Source organism: Pieris rapae, chromosome Z (assembly GCF_905147795.1).
Source record: "Pieris rapae chromosome Z, ilPieRapa1.1, whole genome shotgun sequence".
Lineage (NCBI taxonomy): Eukaryota > Metazoa > Arthropoda > Insecta > Lepidoptera > Pieridae > Pieris > Pieris rapae.
In genome coordinates, this window is record NC_059534.1 from 9,498,396 (window position 1) to 9,516,084 (window position 17,689).

The 17,689-nt window shown below is 31.6% G+C and overlaps 1 protein-coding gene across 1 annotated transcript in view; it reads left to right on the forward strand.

The window, feature by feature from the left end:
• Positions 1-9,501, forward strand: part of LOC110999041 (gamma-aminobutyric acid receptor subunit beta-like) — a 32,660-nt gene extending 23,159 nt beyond the window's left edge. The window contains exons 2-10 of the mRNA XM_022267919.2: positions 3,117-3,217; positions 4,410-4,477; positions 6,147-6,373; positions 6,510-6,592; positions 6,873-7,010; positions 7,205-7,489; positions 7,639-7,820; positions 7,893-8,066; positions 8,501-9,501. Coding sequence (XP_022123611.1) covers positions 3,117-3,217; positions 4,410-4,477; positions 6,147-6,373; positions 6,510-6,592; positions 6,873-7,010; positions 7,205-7,489; positions 7,639-7,820; positions 7,893-8,066; positions 8,501-8,665 — 1,423 coding nt within the window. The 3' untranslated portion in view covers positions 8,666-9,501. The remainder of the gene's footprint in view (positions 1-3,116; positions 3,218-4,409; positions 4,478-6,146; positions 6,374-6,509; positions 6,593-6,872; positions 7,011-7,204; positions 7,490-7,638; positions 7,821-7,892; positions 8,067-8,500) is intronic.
• The last annotated feature ends 8,188 nt before the right edge of the window (positions 9,502-17,689 follow it).

Below are 17,689 nucleotides of genomic sequence, written 5' to 3' on the forward strand. Positions count from 1 at the left end.
ATATTTAATTTATCTTGGAAAATTAGAAAGTTGTAAATGTAGGTTTCCTATATTTTGTATCTAAAATAAAAATTATTTCACTAGGGATAAAGGATCCCTCCTATACGAACCCTGCACAAAATCGAATAGTTCATACAATTTAATAGGAACTTACGTAGGACTATGCGTATTTTAAATAATCCCCTGTAGGGCATTTAACATGCTTCATTATATAACTACAAAAAAGTGGAAATTTTAAAACTGCTAATCAGAATTTGTAATCAGAGTACCGGCTTCGCAGCCATTACACAATTGACAAGTATACAAAGCGACAAAAACGCAAGCAATATAATATAATTTATATGATAATAAAGCAATAAAAAAAACTCAAATAGCCCAGTTGGTACCGAATATCAATAAATATTTGCCAGGTAAAATTTGTTATTCAATAAATTTGAAATCGGATTTCTCGCAACGCCACTTTTAAGCATGTCTTCATGTAAAATATCAATGCTGCGGTCAGTTTCTGTTACTGTGACATAAAATTTCCTTGTAATATTTACTTTAATTCTCTCTAAATTTCCCTCTAAAAACCCTGATTCTATGAACAATTAAGTATTCTACATAAAATGTACAAGTATATTTTATTTTATTTGTTCTGGTGTTGTAGTTTAGCAAAAGGCCAACGCTTCACTTTAAATTGTTTTTGTTTTCAGTGAGCGGTGATTAAATATTCCATTAAAAGTGTTATTATCGGCTTGGTTTTCAATCTTATTTACTCCAGGTAAAGGGATAATTGAACTGATTTTGCCACGATCCTCCATTTGCAGTAACACAATTTCCGGGGAAATAGATTACGCCAGCAGTATTGGCTTCGATTGCAATTGAATTTATGCCAATGTAACGCAGACTATGAAGAAAAAAAATATAATTTTAAATTATATCTAGTAAAGGTAAAATGTATGTTTGCTGTATATCAAACCCAAAAATTTACTGTGAAATATCTCGTATACTGACTAATTGGTCAGTAGTATCTAGTCAAGTGTAATCGTGTATCAATATGCATATAAAGTCGAAATGTTAGCCTAGTGGCTTAAGCGTGCGACTCTCTTCCACATGAGTAAATTTGTACAAAATTTGGCAGGGAGCTAGTTTATTGGTAGTAAACGTTCGAAAAAATCCAAAAGCCAGTCATTACTAAACTAATTGTAATAAGAATACGCGAAAGCTTCATAAAACCTTTAATTTAAATCCATTATTCAATATTTTAATATTTTGCGTATGTAAATAAAAATACGATAAATTTTTGTTAGTCAAATTTAATGACGTGGAATAAGTGATACCATTATTTAGTTTTAATCTCGATTGAATTCTTTGGAAGAAAATCTAAAGACAACATTTTTGTTATTGGCATTTCTACTTTTTTTTATTTCATAAATAATAAATCAAAATAAGAAAAGACTCATTGGGATTCAGCGTTATAACGAAGTATTATGTAATGTCTTTGATACAGCATAAACTCAATTTGACAGAAAATGAGGAAAATAAAGTACTGTTTAAGTGAGTTTCATTATTTATTAAAACTTCGTTACATTAATAGTACATATAAAAAAATAACATAATTTACTGGCTAACAACAAGCGATCTCTTACAGACCCAGTACGGAAAATACTAAGGTTAAAGTCCATAACTATAAGACTTCAAAAAGACGTTAGAGAGGCAACTGTATGGCGTAAATCACTAATAACTTTCCTAAATACATTATAAAACTAATCAAAATATTAAACAATTTCCTAAATGGCACTGATTAAAAAAATTGTGCGTGGAGTCTCCCCGCGCAGAAGAAGTGAAACTCCGTAATGTGGAAATGAAAATAGGAAGGGGTAGAAATTGTTTTTAGTGAATTAATTTTCTTTCTTGAAGACAAACTTAATTAACATTGCTTACAATTTAAAATTGATCGCAACTTTTAATTATAATTTTGTAATGTGAGAGAGATGTATACCATTTACAATTAGATTATGATAACTAAAGTAAAATATGAAATGTTTGATATCTATTCTTTCAATGTTTAACGGAATAGTGCTTTAATAACCCCTCCATAGAAGCGATCAACGCAACCTTGTTGGTCATATTAGTAGTTTCACTTCAAAAAGTTATTTTAAAGTTGGGTGGTACATTTTACGAGTCTCTGCATGACGCTGCCACGCAAAAGTGCCGGTATAAATCACCGTTATTTATAATTTGTTATTGTTTATTGTCCAAAATGGAGAAACATATTAATTACATGTTATTTTAGTTTAAAATCTCCTAATTAGCATTTTCATTTTCAGCTAAATAATTGATTTATTTTTTTTAATTCGATAATGGCAATACGTAAATGTTAACTTCACATTCTACGCATAATTGCTATTGCAGTTCGCCCTTTCATTAATTTAATATGGAGAAATAATAAATATGGAGAAATATAAGTAAATTAAACTCATGTTTTCATATGGAAATTGATAGATTAATTTGAATGATAAATTTAGAGTTATCTCACACCACCGCTCAACGGAAATTTATTGTGAATGCGACAAGCCTGGTGCACCAAAATATAGTATGTTATGTAAATGCTTACATGTATAGAAGATAACGTTTTCGAAGTATATCATACTTCGAAAACGTTTTAGGATTATTTATAAAACTGTCATATCAATAATCTAATGGCATTTTGTGTACGTCTTTTTGTAATTATAATGTTCTTTGGTGTAACAAAATAATTGCTTCTTTCACGATATTGTGTAAAATTTGACCGTTCAGTAGCAAGTTTTACGAAATTTCATATTTTATGACAAACATGGATATTGATTTACAACTGTTCAAAAAAATTATAAATTGTGTGCGACCGAAAAAATTGGCATGATGTTTCGCATATATCGATATCGTTTGTAGTTCCGTGTCTGAAACAACGTCTCATAAGGCATTTAATGCACCGGCTACCTATCAGTGTTTCGAGCTAATTGACTTAGGGTCAAGATAAGAGAGTACCAACCGCGAACCGAGGATATTACTGTTAAGGGTGAAAGAAAAACAAATCATCAGTAGGCTTGATATTCACGTAAATAAAAGATGATATAATAAACTATTGTCAACAGGGGAGCGGGAGGCGGAGGAATGTTTGGCGACGTCAACATCTCAGCTATTTTGGACTCTCTGAGTGTCAGCTACGATAAGAGAGTGAGGCCCAATTATGGCGGTGAGTGTCTTGATGTTTCCAAAACTCCGCTTTGCTTATTGCAAAAATGTAGCCCTATTTACGTGATGTTGCTGTAAGTGCAACAGTGGTAATATTTCACACGTCCAAAATTTCTTATACTATTTGATAAAATAATAATTTGTTGTTGTTATGTGATGTAAATAAAAATATAGGATAGCACTGGACATCGACAACGTGATCGTTTATCGACAATTATGTGTTAAGCTAAGTTCCAGAATGTCTGCAGTAGAACTGCGAAGAAATAAAATGTTTCTTCTTATTCGCTACGCTCTTGGCAGAGCGGTCATGATCGCTATGTGGTAGAAGGCGCAGATGTGATGCGCTTCAGGACGTTCTGCCATCGTTGCCTATTGGAGGTCATCCTGCTGCACTGATTCAGTGATTCTCCTACAGCAGACTTAATCTGATAAGTCCAACGCGTAGGTGACCTGCCGCGCGGTCTAGTGCCTTAATAAATATATTTTTTAAATATTATTTAAGTTTTAATTTTAATTTTATTTATTATTTTTTATTTTAATGCTTGGCACGTAAAATTGGCATTATATTGAAAGCGCGACTGAAAATGTAAATTCATATCAATAGTGTGTTATGACAACAAAACAACATTAATATTCCGTTTGTACATTCATTATGCTACATTCGCCCAAAGTAATTTCTTACATAAATAATAATATTTGAATTCGCTTTGAATAATTTAAGCTCATTGTTTGAGCTGTCAAGAGAGCTGAATGTCTCGTTTCTAGAAGTATTATTGTTGCACAATTCTTTAAGGAGCTTATTTCAAATTAATATTTCAGGAAATACAACGGTAAAATAATATATTTTCGTAATTGGAAAACCTTTTTTAACAGTTTAGAAAGCTGTATTGTGTAAGTATATTCATACGTGGGCAAGATTTCCTGATTTGGAAGGAAGATATAACTTTTGATGCTGGTTGAGAGATTTTGATTTAAACAAAACTGATGTGTCTTTGAGTGTCGAGTGTGTATTTTATTTGTTGTTATATTGATAACCATTTGATTTTATGAGAAAGAAAATTAAATCAGGCAGTTCGTAGTTTTTTTTTATTCACCGGCACAAAGTTTACTTGGGTCTTAAAGAGCTATCTATGGATTTAAAAATTCATCATTGAGGTTTAGTGTAATGTGAAGTAACTAATATAATATTTCAGGACCACCAGTGGACGTTGGAGTCACCATGTACGTGCTGTCCATCAGTTCTCTATCTGAAGTGAAAATGGTATTTAAGAGACTACTTTTACGTAGATGGTCATGTTCACTGAAGAATTAGGTTTACTCTTTTTCGAGTCGGATCTAGTCCGTCTTCGAATAAGGGTTCCGGGGATCATCCTTTGGTTTGGTTTTCACTCGCGCATGCGCGCTCGACTCACGATTGGGCTTGATTGCAGGTCCGCCAGTGGAGGTGGGCGTCACCATGTATGTGCTGTCTATCAGCTCCGTCTCCGAAGTGCTCATGGTACTCGTCACTGTCAGCTCACGCTTGTCTCGGCCGCTTCGGCTCAGCGCCGAGCGACCGAGCAGCCCTAGACACGAGGCTGCGAGCATGCCGGCGTATTGGAGCAGACCTCCTGGACGGTTTAACACTACCACAACTGCTATTTACTGTTCCAAATTTAAAACTTCATTGGCAAGTAGTGTTACCTTCCAGGTGTGTCAAAAAAGACAAATATGTGATTTGCTATTAAGAATCCCCCCCAAGACTCTGTCGATGCTCCATTGTTGTTATTTTGTTTTGAGCTTTTTATGTTTTTGAGTAGGTATCTGTTGTGTCTGTGGGTTTCTTACTATTGTCTCCCAGATTGGCGGTTACACCTCTAAATCGCCACTCGCAATAATTTTCTTACTTTCAGTAGTCTTGCTATGAATGTATTTAATGTTTGTAATGTTGTCCGTGAGTTCCAGTTGGACGAGGGAACTTTTCGAAACGTAATTGTTTTATGATTTCCTTTATTTCGGTACAGGTTAACGTTTAAATTTCTTTTGGTTTTTACAACGGTCTATTTTCTGTTCCGCCTCTCAACCTTGCGTTATTATAATATCGAGCCGCGACGATAAGCGCAATTTAGTATGTTGAAAATAAACGCGATTGTATTTTATTTTTAAAAGGCCGCTCATGGTTCTCCCTTGATAACGGTTCCAAATTACACCGTCTAACTGTGACCAGGGTTTGTGACCCCTAGTGGAAACCAAATCAAGGGGACGACATACATAAAGTCACCACTGACGTGACCAAAACAATAGCTGTTAGATTGCGTCAAAAAGTACACGTAAAACGAGTACTAAAAAATATTTGTTTTAAATTAAATACATTTCGATTTCAACTGAATACGCTTATGTGGAATACTATTGGTTCAATGTTTTACGTGTACCTAATTATTATCATGTGCAAATAAAACTAAAATTTGTTATATTTTAATCTCCTTTGCAGACATATAGACGTATCGATAACATCGTTAAAATACAAAAATAACAAATAATAGTTAACATTTAAAATCAAAATACTAATCAGCCTTATTAAAATTAATATGTCTGCAACAATATGAGATTTTATATTAAACACTAGTTGTGCATTCCGTCGACTAAAATAAGGCACAGAAAATTCACATTTAAACATAAAGGATACGTTTCTTTCCATTCCATCCCTATCATTTATTAACTGTTTAATTCATTAAATTGCACGAAGATTTAAAACAAAGTTTTTTCCAAAACCTCATTCGCGATTTTAATATTGGCTATTTTGTGTTAATAAAAGTTTTCGAATTTCTATCCGAAACGTCTCCTTTAGGAATTGGATAACACAGTTTTTTTGCACGACGTCCGGTCCGGAATGCATAATTGTGTTTGCAATTTGAACTGAGATTTTTTTCTATAACTCTTTTTATTTTTAGGATTTCACATTGGATTTCTACTTCCGTCAGTTCTGGACTGATCCGAGGCTTGCATACAAAAAGCGCCCAGGTGTCGAAACATTGTCAGTTGGATCAGAATTTATTAGGAACATATGGGTGCCCGACACATTCTTCGTAAACGAAAAACAATCATATTTTCATATAGCCACAACAAGCAATGAATTTATACGTATTCACCATTCTGGATCTATTACACGTAGTATAAGGTTAGAAATAAAAGTAATATTTTGGTACTTTCCAAGTTCAGTTGCTCGTATATTGAGTTATGCCTTTTAAGAATTCCCAGGATGATATATAAATTATTTGGTAGAATTGTGGTACTATACGAGTAATTATTTTTAGATTAACAATAACGGCTTCCTGTCCAATGGACCTACAATACTTTCCTATGGATCGTCAACTGTGCAACATTGAAATCGAAAGCTGTGAGTCATACCAAGCATACTTTATTTTGTAAAAAAAAGAACATATATATAGTTTTGCGTTTTACATAACAATTAATTTTTCTTTAAAATCAAAAACTATTGTGGATATCCATGTAGCTTGTAGACATAAACAAACTAACTGCTTTCTCTTTGCCATACATTTTTTTACATTTCACTTCAAACTATTCGCTTTGGTAGATGGCTCATTCACTCTACAATATACTAAAACCCCAGTGGAATGGGTGCTTATTTTATCGATCCATATTTCTGCATGGTACAGTTGGCTACACCATGCGGGACATCCGTTATAAGTGGAATGAGGGGCCCAACTCCGTAGGCGTGTCCAGTGAGGTGTCCCTGCCGCAGTTCAAAGTTCTGGGCCATCGACAACGAGCTATGGAGATTTCTCTTACGACAGGTACTTGCACTATCCATATTAATCACTAACGAAGAATGGGCCTTTTATTTATTTATGGTGTATTACAACGACCATTTGCATGTTGATCGCTTGTCTTCACTATTGTTCGGGTCGTTCAACATTATTATGCTCTTTCTTTCTGTATCTTTTTCTAATTTATCGTAACATTTGACTAAACAAGAGTTCTTTTGCAGGAAATTACTCCCGATTGGCTTGCGAAATCCAATTTGTGCGTTCGATGGGATACTATCTGATTCAAATATACATTCCGTCTGGCTTAATTGTGATCATATCATGGGTATCGTTTTGGTTGAATCGAAATGCAACTCCCGCACGTGTCTCTCTCGGTGTGACAACTGTGCTGACCATGACTACCCTTATGTCTTCAACTAACGCTGCCCTTCCCAAGATTTCGTACGTTAAATCCATTGACGTTTACTTGGGAACCTGCTTCGTAATGGTCTTCGCTAGTCTATTAGGTAACCAAAATATTACAAGATGCGTTTTGTGTATAGTGCTGTATAAAAATTGTTGAAAAATAGTAATATTAAAGAATTTATGTGTGTAAAATGCTACGCGATCAGTTTGCTAAGTTGGAAAGGGTGAAGTAGCCTTATTTCCTTTTCAGAGTACGCTACTGTTGGATACATGGCTAAGAGGATACAAATGAGGAAACAACGATTTACGGCTGTCCAGAAAATGGCTGCTGAGAAAAAGATACATATAGATGGACCTCCTGGCACGTCTGAACCACTTCCACCGCCTAGAACAAGCACGCTTTCAAGACCTGCTCCGCCAAGCCGCTCATCGGTACGTACCCTTTCTTAATAATCCAATGAAACCCTACAATGGAACGTTTGATACTACTTGCCCTTAATTTAGTCCTACAACCCTCACACACAGGAGGTACGCTTCAAAGTCCACGACCCGAAAGCATATTCAAAAGGTGTGACCCATGAGAACACGATTAATGGTGCACGGGCCCCCCCGCCGCCAGCGCCGGCAGCTCCTCCCTCAGAAGAAGAAATACCACCGCATCTACTACAAGCTTCGAAGGTGAGTTGACGTTCTAATACTCGATTGTTAAGCGAATGCGAAATTTGGTTATGCAACGCGAAAGTGCCTCATGCGAATGTATAATGCAATATATAAAAATAATCTTATATATAAAATTCTCGTGACGCAGCGTTTGTGGTTAAACTCCTCCGAAACGGCTTGACCGATTCTCATGAAATGTTGTGTGCATATTGAGTAGGTCTGAGAATCGGACAACACCTATTTTTCATCCACCTAAATGTTAAGGGGACCCCTAAATTTTTTTTTAGATATATAAACATTAAAAAATACATACAACCCCTAATTATCACCCCTCTACGATCAAATCCTATTTTTTATTATGAATGATATACATGGCAAAACGACGTTTGCCAGGTCAGGTCAGCTAGTAATTTATAAAAGTCTAAAAATGTTAAGTTGCTAAATATTTACAGAGTATCAACAAGCTGCTTGGCACGACTCCTTCGGACATCGACAAGTATTCGCGCATAGTTTTTCCCGTTTGCTTTGTCTGCTTCAACCTAATGTACTGGATTATATACCTTCACGTTTCGGATGTCGTAGCTGACGATCTGGTACTTCTCGGGGAGGAACATTGAAAAACACGGCTTGATAATGGTACTCGAAAATTTTTTTGCCCAAACCATGTAATATTTAACTCTTTGCATATTATAGTAATAATACTACGTAGCACGTTATTGAAATACAAGTATCACAATGTATATGTTTATGATGTAAGTGGCACGAATCAACAGAATCCAATAAAACATTTCTAAAAAGTCATTCTATACAAATTTCATAGTCTTGTTAGTGTATAGTAACATAGTTTATATAAGGTGTATTAAATTAGACATAAATTTGTAACAATAATGAAGTAAAACTTACACCCTAAATTACTTATATGTCTATCAAATGAATTAATGATTGTTATAATGATAATTTAAAAATTTGCGGTTATTCTAAACATTCCTTTGTTTTTGTGTAACAAAAAATATAGTCACGATGTAAAGTTAGTGCCTCCTACGTGATACCTGATTTAGTATCAAATATGCTCCCTGACGTAAACAAAAGTTGTGTAGAAAATAACAAAAAAAAAAAGAAAAAAAACTCGATAGTAAAGACTATAACTCGGAGTTAAATGACCACGGGTAAATTATATAAGCTAAGTGTGTAAATACCTATATATATAGATCTTTAAAGATAATCACTACGATTCTAGATATATATGTAAAAATAATTTATAGAAAACTTATTTCAATTTTAAATATTATACACTGATGACACAATATTAAAATTCTAATGCACAGCACACTTGGATTCATGTGTTTAGAATAAATATTAATATAATCCGGTCTCTGATGAGGGAAAATAGCAAAATTGTTTTACCATTATATTTATTTATTAAATTTGACAGCATCAAACATAGTACTAAATCTACGGCATATTTTACAATATTTTCCATCTAAAATGTATAATAATAAAAAAATAATTGTAACATATATAAGATAAATTAAGCACAGAATAATTTTTTTAGTAAAGTAGAAAAAATCATCAGCAAAACAGCGTATTATTAAAACCGATCAACCCACTAAGAACTGTCCAATCCGATAAAATCGCAAATAATTCCAAGAAATGCCTGGACTCCTCTCTTTCGAATTATATATTTCTATATATTAATTGCAAATAACGATTATGTATATATTTATATTAAAAACTATGCCCTTAAAAACATTGTTAGAAAACAACATATTTATATCAGCAAACTTTTATATTTATCTACTTTTAATAATCACGATACTGGTCAAAGCTTCATCCCACGAACATCATATTACTTAGAAGTTTTCAAGAAGAAAACTACTATAGTCTTCGGCAATTATTGTTCTATTTATTCTCTACTTTTGTTGGCTATTTATATAATACGTAGCTTTTTTCACAACTTTTATGCATAAGGTTCAATAACTTTGCCTGAGACTGTACATGACCAAGTATTACACACTTATGTGACTCTCCAAGAGTCCAGGCATCCTTGGAAAGAACGCTGAAGCAGATTTTTTGTGTCTTATCTTAACTTTGGTTTAAGATCTTTTTGTTTATAATTTTGTATACTAAGCTAATAATCCTAGGAAATCTAACATCGACCAAATGACGAAGTCTCCACATCGCGATTGTAATCGTTTAGAATAAATGCGCATCAATATATTATTTAAGCTTCCCTATACTTCCCGCATCAGAGGTGCCATGCTCCAATAACGGTATATTATGAAATTTATCAGAATATGACTGTTCCTTTTTTGACAATAGTTTTTCCAAGTAATTGATATGTTTTCCTAATTAATTTAAGGTAAGTATAGTGCTGGTACGTTCATACTTTTTTTTCATATAAATAATTTCACTTTTAGTTTAAAAATAATGGGTCATCTACTTTTTCTTTAATTTGCAGTCATAGAGATAGAAGCCTGTAGTTTGTGTGTTATATGTGTAATAATAGGATAACATAATTTTGTACCTTCAAAACTGTATTTATTTATATGTGTACTATGTTCGTAAAAAGTTTCAATGTTCTATATATAAGAATGACTGTGAGTAATAAGCATGCCTGAATAACGTGTTTGTACAAGAAATAGTGCTGTGAAATTTTAATTTATATTTAATTATTTTTAAGAGATTTTTACGAGTTTTAAAACATAGTCTCTTCCTTGTTGGCTTTGGGCCTGAATCGAGAGTGTTATTTTGATACATAGATAATAGGATTGTGTAATGCAAACTGAAAACTGTGTCTAGTAAATGTTTGTATAAACGTCTATGTTCTGTACCTAATGTATTAAATGTAGTTGTATTACATTTTTCCTTTAAAAAGCGACATGCCATCCCGACATATGTGGTTTCCAACTTTGATGGCTTATCAAGTATTTGTAATAAGTACGAATACTCAGACGTACTGAACACTATTGGTACTAAGACTGCGTTACTATTATTTAATTAAGTTCGCTTAAAAACGTTCTATTTTTAAATTTATTATTAAGCTGTTAGTTTAGAGTGCATCGTTATGTACAAAAGACTATTGTTACATTTTGTTAATAATTAATAATTATACTTTATCCATAGGTCAATTAACATGTCCCAGCCACTACTTAATAACTTTAATATTACATTATGTTGTAGGTTACATTTGGTAATAATGATGTTTACTAATTTCTCATTCAACAAAGGTATTTATCTCTCTTAATCACTCACAAAATATTCAGTAACATCTTTCTGGCTTACCAGCGCTCTTGACTTTTTAAAAGATTGAAATAGACCTGATTAATGTTGGTGATCTACAAACAAACATTTTTTATGACTTACTCGTTATATTTCATTACCATAGTAAGCATTTGAGTTTAAATTTGTATTTTAGCATCACGATTCGGGCTAATTTTCTTGCATATGCGGTTGAAAAAGCGAAAATTTATTTAAATTTCGAAAATATGCTACAAATTTTCAAAGTTGTACTAAAATATAGCAATTAATTATTGTACCTACCCATCTTCATAATTCGCTGATAAAATATATTTTTAAGGTTATATAATATATTGTCTGAATTTTAACTCATGAATGTTACAGGCCGAGAAACGTATATTACGTCTAAACGTGCTCAATGTATAAGTAAAATAGTATGTATAAGATTTTATATTTAAGTATAAACGATACATTCATAAGCTCCAAAAGAAGAGTATCCTTTGTTACATCTGAATATTTTAAAATTTCACGTTAATATTGTGCATTTGACTCGTCAAGTTACCTTAGCTTTTCCTTGAGAGTTAATCCGAAGGTTGTTATGGAACAAAACCAAGGAATAATGGCAAAATGTTGGCATTTATGAAAAATATTAAATAACGTTAAGTTTATAGCAGAGAATTATACTAACTGTTGGTTTACTGTTGCAATGTACTTAATAATTTTATGAAAATGAGTTAACATTTAAATTAAAATGAATACTGTATATTATGCACTTAGATAGTAAGGAAGTAGAGTAGATTAGCATGAGAGGTAACGGACGAATTGTGTGTTAAAAATATGTTCTTTGTACAAAATTAGGAATGATATCATTTATCAACGAACTTTTATCCTTTACTGTATCCATTATTGAAAGACATTAGTTTATATTGAATGATAGATTACACAAATCGTCCGGATACCTTCAGCGCGAAACCAAATTCTAAATCACATTTAAATAAAAGTTAGAATAAAAAAAATATATATTGAAATCAATTAGAAAATTATGTATTTAGTATCAATTGTTCAAAACTTATATGATATCAAGTTATTAGGTCTGCTCATTTGGAAATATATAATCATTTGAAAAGCACATACATTTTGTAAGACTATATTATAGCAAGTGAATGTTATGTCAAATAAAATAATAGCGGAAGATTAGAAATTTCATTAGGATTTTAAATGGAATGAATAATTTTAGGATTTCAAAATTTATATAGATATCACAGCAACATCATCGCATCGGTGTAGTGTATGCTGTTCGTGTATTCGATATATTCGGAGGGGCTAAAGAAATGAGTAAAAGAACTCTATGATTTTACCCAGTTAATATTTACATGAGAAAAGAATTACACCGCTAATCATTATGAATTAACGTTAGCCCTTCAAATTTTTGTCATATAAGCCTGCAAAAAGCACATGAAAGCACGATGCAATGAAGGTTATAGATTATGCATATAATTTACTTTTATTATAGTACAATCACATTTATATAATGGAAATTTCTCATTTTAATACACGTCTCATAATTAGATGTTAATTTGAAGATAAAATTTGAATTTCGTACAGAAATATGGTTATGATGACTGTGCCAAATTCAGGCTGTAATTTTAAAGTATTGTCAAAATAACATTTGAAATTTTATGCTAAAGCACACATACTAAAACTATTTCTTTAATATGATCAACCTAAATTTTTTGCTCCTTAATTATTTTAACACCAAACTAATATTATTTTAGTTTTAACTACTGTCTTGACGACGATTGATTTCCATATATTTTATAAACCTAGTAAAGTTATGTGTCAATTTTGTATCATTAAATAAATATTTTGTTATATAAACAATCAGTACACTTGGGTTGAATTATGAAAGGTTACACGACCACTGAATGTCACTTAATGCTTTTCAACACTATCATATCACACACTTGCCGTTACAATGATAATCTCTTTCAGGCTTAAAGGGCATATAACATTTCAAACAATTCCTGGGGAATGAGAATATAAAACAAAAGTTGATTCTGCATTCAATAAATAAATGGATAAACGTATTATCTAGACCTTTCATCGTGTATCCGTGTTGACCAACTACAATGAAACGGAATGCGCCAAAATTCCTGTTTCGTTTTAGATTCTTACCCACTGAATAGTAATCAATCATTAAATAACATTCTAAGACATGGCCTGTAGATGAGGCTAACACCGTCCGCCTTCTACAAATTGATCTATTGTTTATTACTCGTAACCACATAGCTTTAACTAGAATTATTGGATGATATATCCGCATTTCCTTTATCAGTATTAAAATTATTGAAACGTTTCCTTATGTAAGAAGCTGGTCAATTTGGATAGTAAATGTATTATGTTTCTAAAGCCTTTATTGACTTTAAATGTGTGAATTTTTGATGTTTTTAAAATGGTATATGTTAATATTTAAAATTGTGCTGTTTGCAGAGCTGCTTCCTGTTAAGAATCTCTTGAATTGTCTAATCTAGCTAATTGACTGACTAATTTTGTTTTTAATCAGTGCAATCCAATTAAAGCGGAATAATAAATTTAATTAAATCTAAGAACTGTTTCAATGTTATTAATGGCGCGTTTAAATAAACAGTGTTGCAGAACTAAATGGAAAATATACAGCGTAAATTCAGTTTAAATTGCCATATTCAAGCTTCATACAGGTAATTCTCTTAATCGACAGGAAATTGTCCTTTATACCTCAGTTTATTTCATTAACACTACAATTTAACGCAGTCAATATTAACAGTTTATGCTTTATATAAAATAATACTAGTTTTGATATTATTTCTGATAAAAAATATGTATAAGTAGAGATTTATATCTCGATATTTATGAGGTTTCAAATGTTTTTCTTCGCTGATACAAGGTCTTGGTAAATGGCGGTTTTTAGTCCATTCCTTTGAATGTAACGTGATTAATATTGAAAAGAATATTATAACAGTTCTTAGATTTATATATAAATATGATGAAGTGTTTTATAAATTATATTTTTTTGGTAATTTATACTCACAACATAGGAGTATTGCACAGAATAATGTTAGCAATCTTGAAATTATAATAATAAAACAATTAATTAAACTAAAGTAGCATTTTCAGTCGAATACTGTTTCAGAAAGACAGTGTTTTAAATAAACAGTCTAAGTTTTAGTTTTAAAGGATTGCGTTTAGTTTCCTTTAATTATATTCGACTTAATACCTTGTTCGCTGTTTACCTTTGTGTAATATATGTAATGTATTCAATCCCATATTGTAGGTTTCCATTGATATAGTTTGAATTTAAAATGTAATAGTAAATTTGTGTTGCAAGATATATTTCTTATATAAAATATGTTTCCGTCTTACTTGATGTAATCAGATTAAACACGCTTATGCGTTTGTATTACGGCATTTATAATAAATAAAGTATAATAAAAATGTTTTCAAGATTGCTAACTAAATAATTCTTATAAGTTTTGACTTATTAGATTGTTTGTTTATAGATTTGATGTTAAGACCCGTCTGTCATCGTACATATGTGATCGATAACTTCTAAACGTTTTTATATAAGTTTCCCTTCATTTGTATTATGTTAGTGTTGGTGTGAATAAAGATGTTGCTCAAAATAAATAACTTTAATGTGTGTAGTTACAATGTACGAAATTTAGTTCTGTGATCCAATAAAATTATATAAATAGTAATTATTTTATTTACGACACAATCGTAGCACGTCTAATACGCGTTGCTAACGGTGCTACTATCTATATATCTAAATCTATAATAAATTCCTTTTACATTATTAATAAGTCAAGAACGGAAGAACCAATTTGGAGGAAAATTGGTGGGTAGGTAGTTTCGAACCAAAGGATGGACATAGAACCTTTAAACCTGTTTCATTGGGACGTGAAATGGTATAACAAAACGCAACTGACAACTAAACGTCATATTATCTATGGTACAGAATAATATAAAATTTGACTTTTTGAAGTTGATTGCTTGATGTGTTTATTAAGAATTTCTATTAGCTTATCAAATCAAATCAAAAATCATTTATTCATATAGGTAACATAATGTACACTTATTAACGTCAAAAAAAAATATTTATATTAAATTATTCTAATTTTACATTTACTGCCAGTTCTCAAATCAAGGGCGTAGAACGGAAGAGAAACACTGGCAATAAACTCTCCGCCACTCTTTTTAATCGCCAAGATTTTTACACAATGTTTGTATCGTACCGATATTATTATTAACAATGTCACGACACGACACACGACCTAGACGATAGAATCTCTCCCGACACGACGATCTTGAGGAGTTTTTATGATTCGTGAATAGTTCAGATTATTTACAATTAGATGTTTTTTTAAAGCTTGAATTTTAGTATTTAACACCAATAGTGTGTTTACAGGGCAATGTCTGTCAGCTAGTAGTATAAAATTTTAAGAATATTAATATATTGCACTATTTGTGTATCAGTTCCGGTTCTCTGAATGAGATTTCGTTTATCATTCTTAACTCTTAAGTTCGGATGTATGTACTAATAATTATTTTGCCGGAACTCATAAATTATATATACTGGTCTAGTAATACTTATTGGCTTTATAATAACTATATATTCATCGAGTTCTAGTTCAATTATTGCAAGTCTTGGTAGGTTGTTAAATATTTACCCCTTTCCTTACGTTGGTGAGCCACAGAGACAGGGAGAATTCACTTGCCGCGCTCCACAGAGAGTCTACGTATAGCAAATAGCGTCTTTGAAAATAGCCAGTTGACACGAACTAATTTTGTATATCTTAAACCAAAATTTTAAATATTTGATGGATATAGGATTTTTCTCATATTTTATTTTACATCTCTAAATAAGAAAATTTAACATTTGTAAACGAGTTTTTTTTAGAACTTTTTTTTTTTTTTTGCAAACGGGCAGGAGGCTCACCTGATGTTAAGCGATACCGCCGCCCATGGACACTCACCAGAGGGCTTGAGAGTGCGTTGCCGGCCTTTTAAGAATTGGTACGCTCTTTTGAAGGACCCTAAGTAAATTGAACATTAACATTTAACATTAACAACTTCAATAATTAACATATGCCAGAAGGTCCGTATTTTATACTCGTAAGTACATTTTAATCATTGCCCTTTATATCATTAGGTAGATTAAATAATAATTATTGTAAATTATTTATTTCAGTCGACATAAGACAGTTTATCAAGAAGTATACGACTATGGCCAACTGGCTGACGTATGCGAAACCATTACGGGAGTTAGAGTTACTGTAATAGCCTTGTCCGTAATTCATGTTGTTCATGGACAGTTAAAGGTTGCTAAGCAATTTCCTTCCAAAGTCAGAGGCGGCAATTAAGAGTTAACATATTAAAGATTTACAGATCAAAACGAAAGCGAAAGATTTTCAAGTATAAAATAATTAATCATTACATATTGGACAACTACTGATATAATGAGCGTATTTTATTAATTTCGTTCTTGGTTGTATATGAGGTACTTAGGAGGCTTATATTTAATAATTTAGCATAATTTGATTCACGCGGAACCATGTAGATAACTTTTACGAAACTTATTAATATGTTATGCTTAGTGTGGCGCTCTCTATTGGTTATAAGAAATAGCTTCACATATTTATAGTTCAAAATGTGTATAGTACACGACAGTATCGATAGGTGTCGCTGAAACACAATAACAATCTCTCTTCGTATGGAAAGAGCGTCAAAACTAAAATATTCTGTTAACTTCATATATCAATTTCACTCATCTCCATAAATCAAAACACATAAATAAATCAATTAAATTTACCTTTATATTAAATAACACAGTAAATCTAAATGTCTGTCTGACAGACGACGTATAACTCGCATTGCATACCATTTCCATTTTCCAGTCAAACAATTGTTTGGCTGGTGACACTGATAAACATTTATTTTCATATTATATTACAATATAATATAATATGAAAATAAATGTTTTTTTTTTGCTGCAGAAATCCACATAAAATATAAAAGGGTTGTCTATTAAATATATGTACCTGTGAAAGGAAAAATAATTAATAATAAAAGATATTATTCAGTCCCATTTAATTTATTTAATTTCTAAATCAAACTTGCTATACAATTACTGGAAAAATAAATATATTCTATCATTAATTTATTCCAATGAAAGTAAGTACATTTAATGTACAATGTTGTTAAGAACTGTGATAAACAAATATTATTGGTATATTGTTATCGACATACATTGGTGAACGTTTTTGTTAAATAAAGACGATGTAATTTAAATTGTATTTTAATTAATCATAACGCGTGATTAGTGAAATTGTAATAACGCTATACAACGCAGAGGTTAGAATTGTATT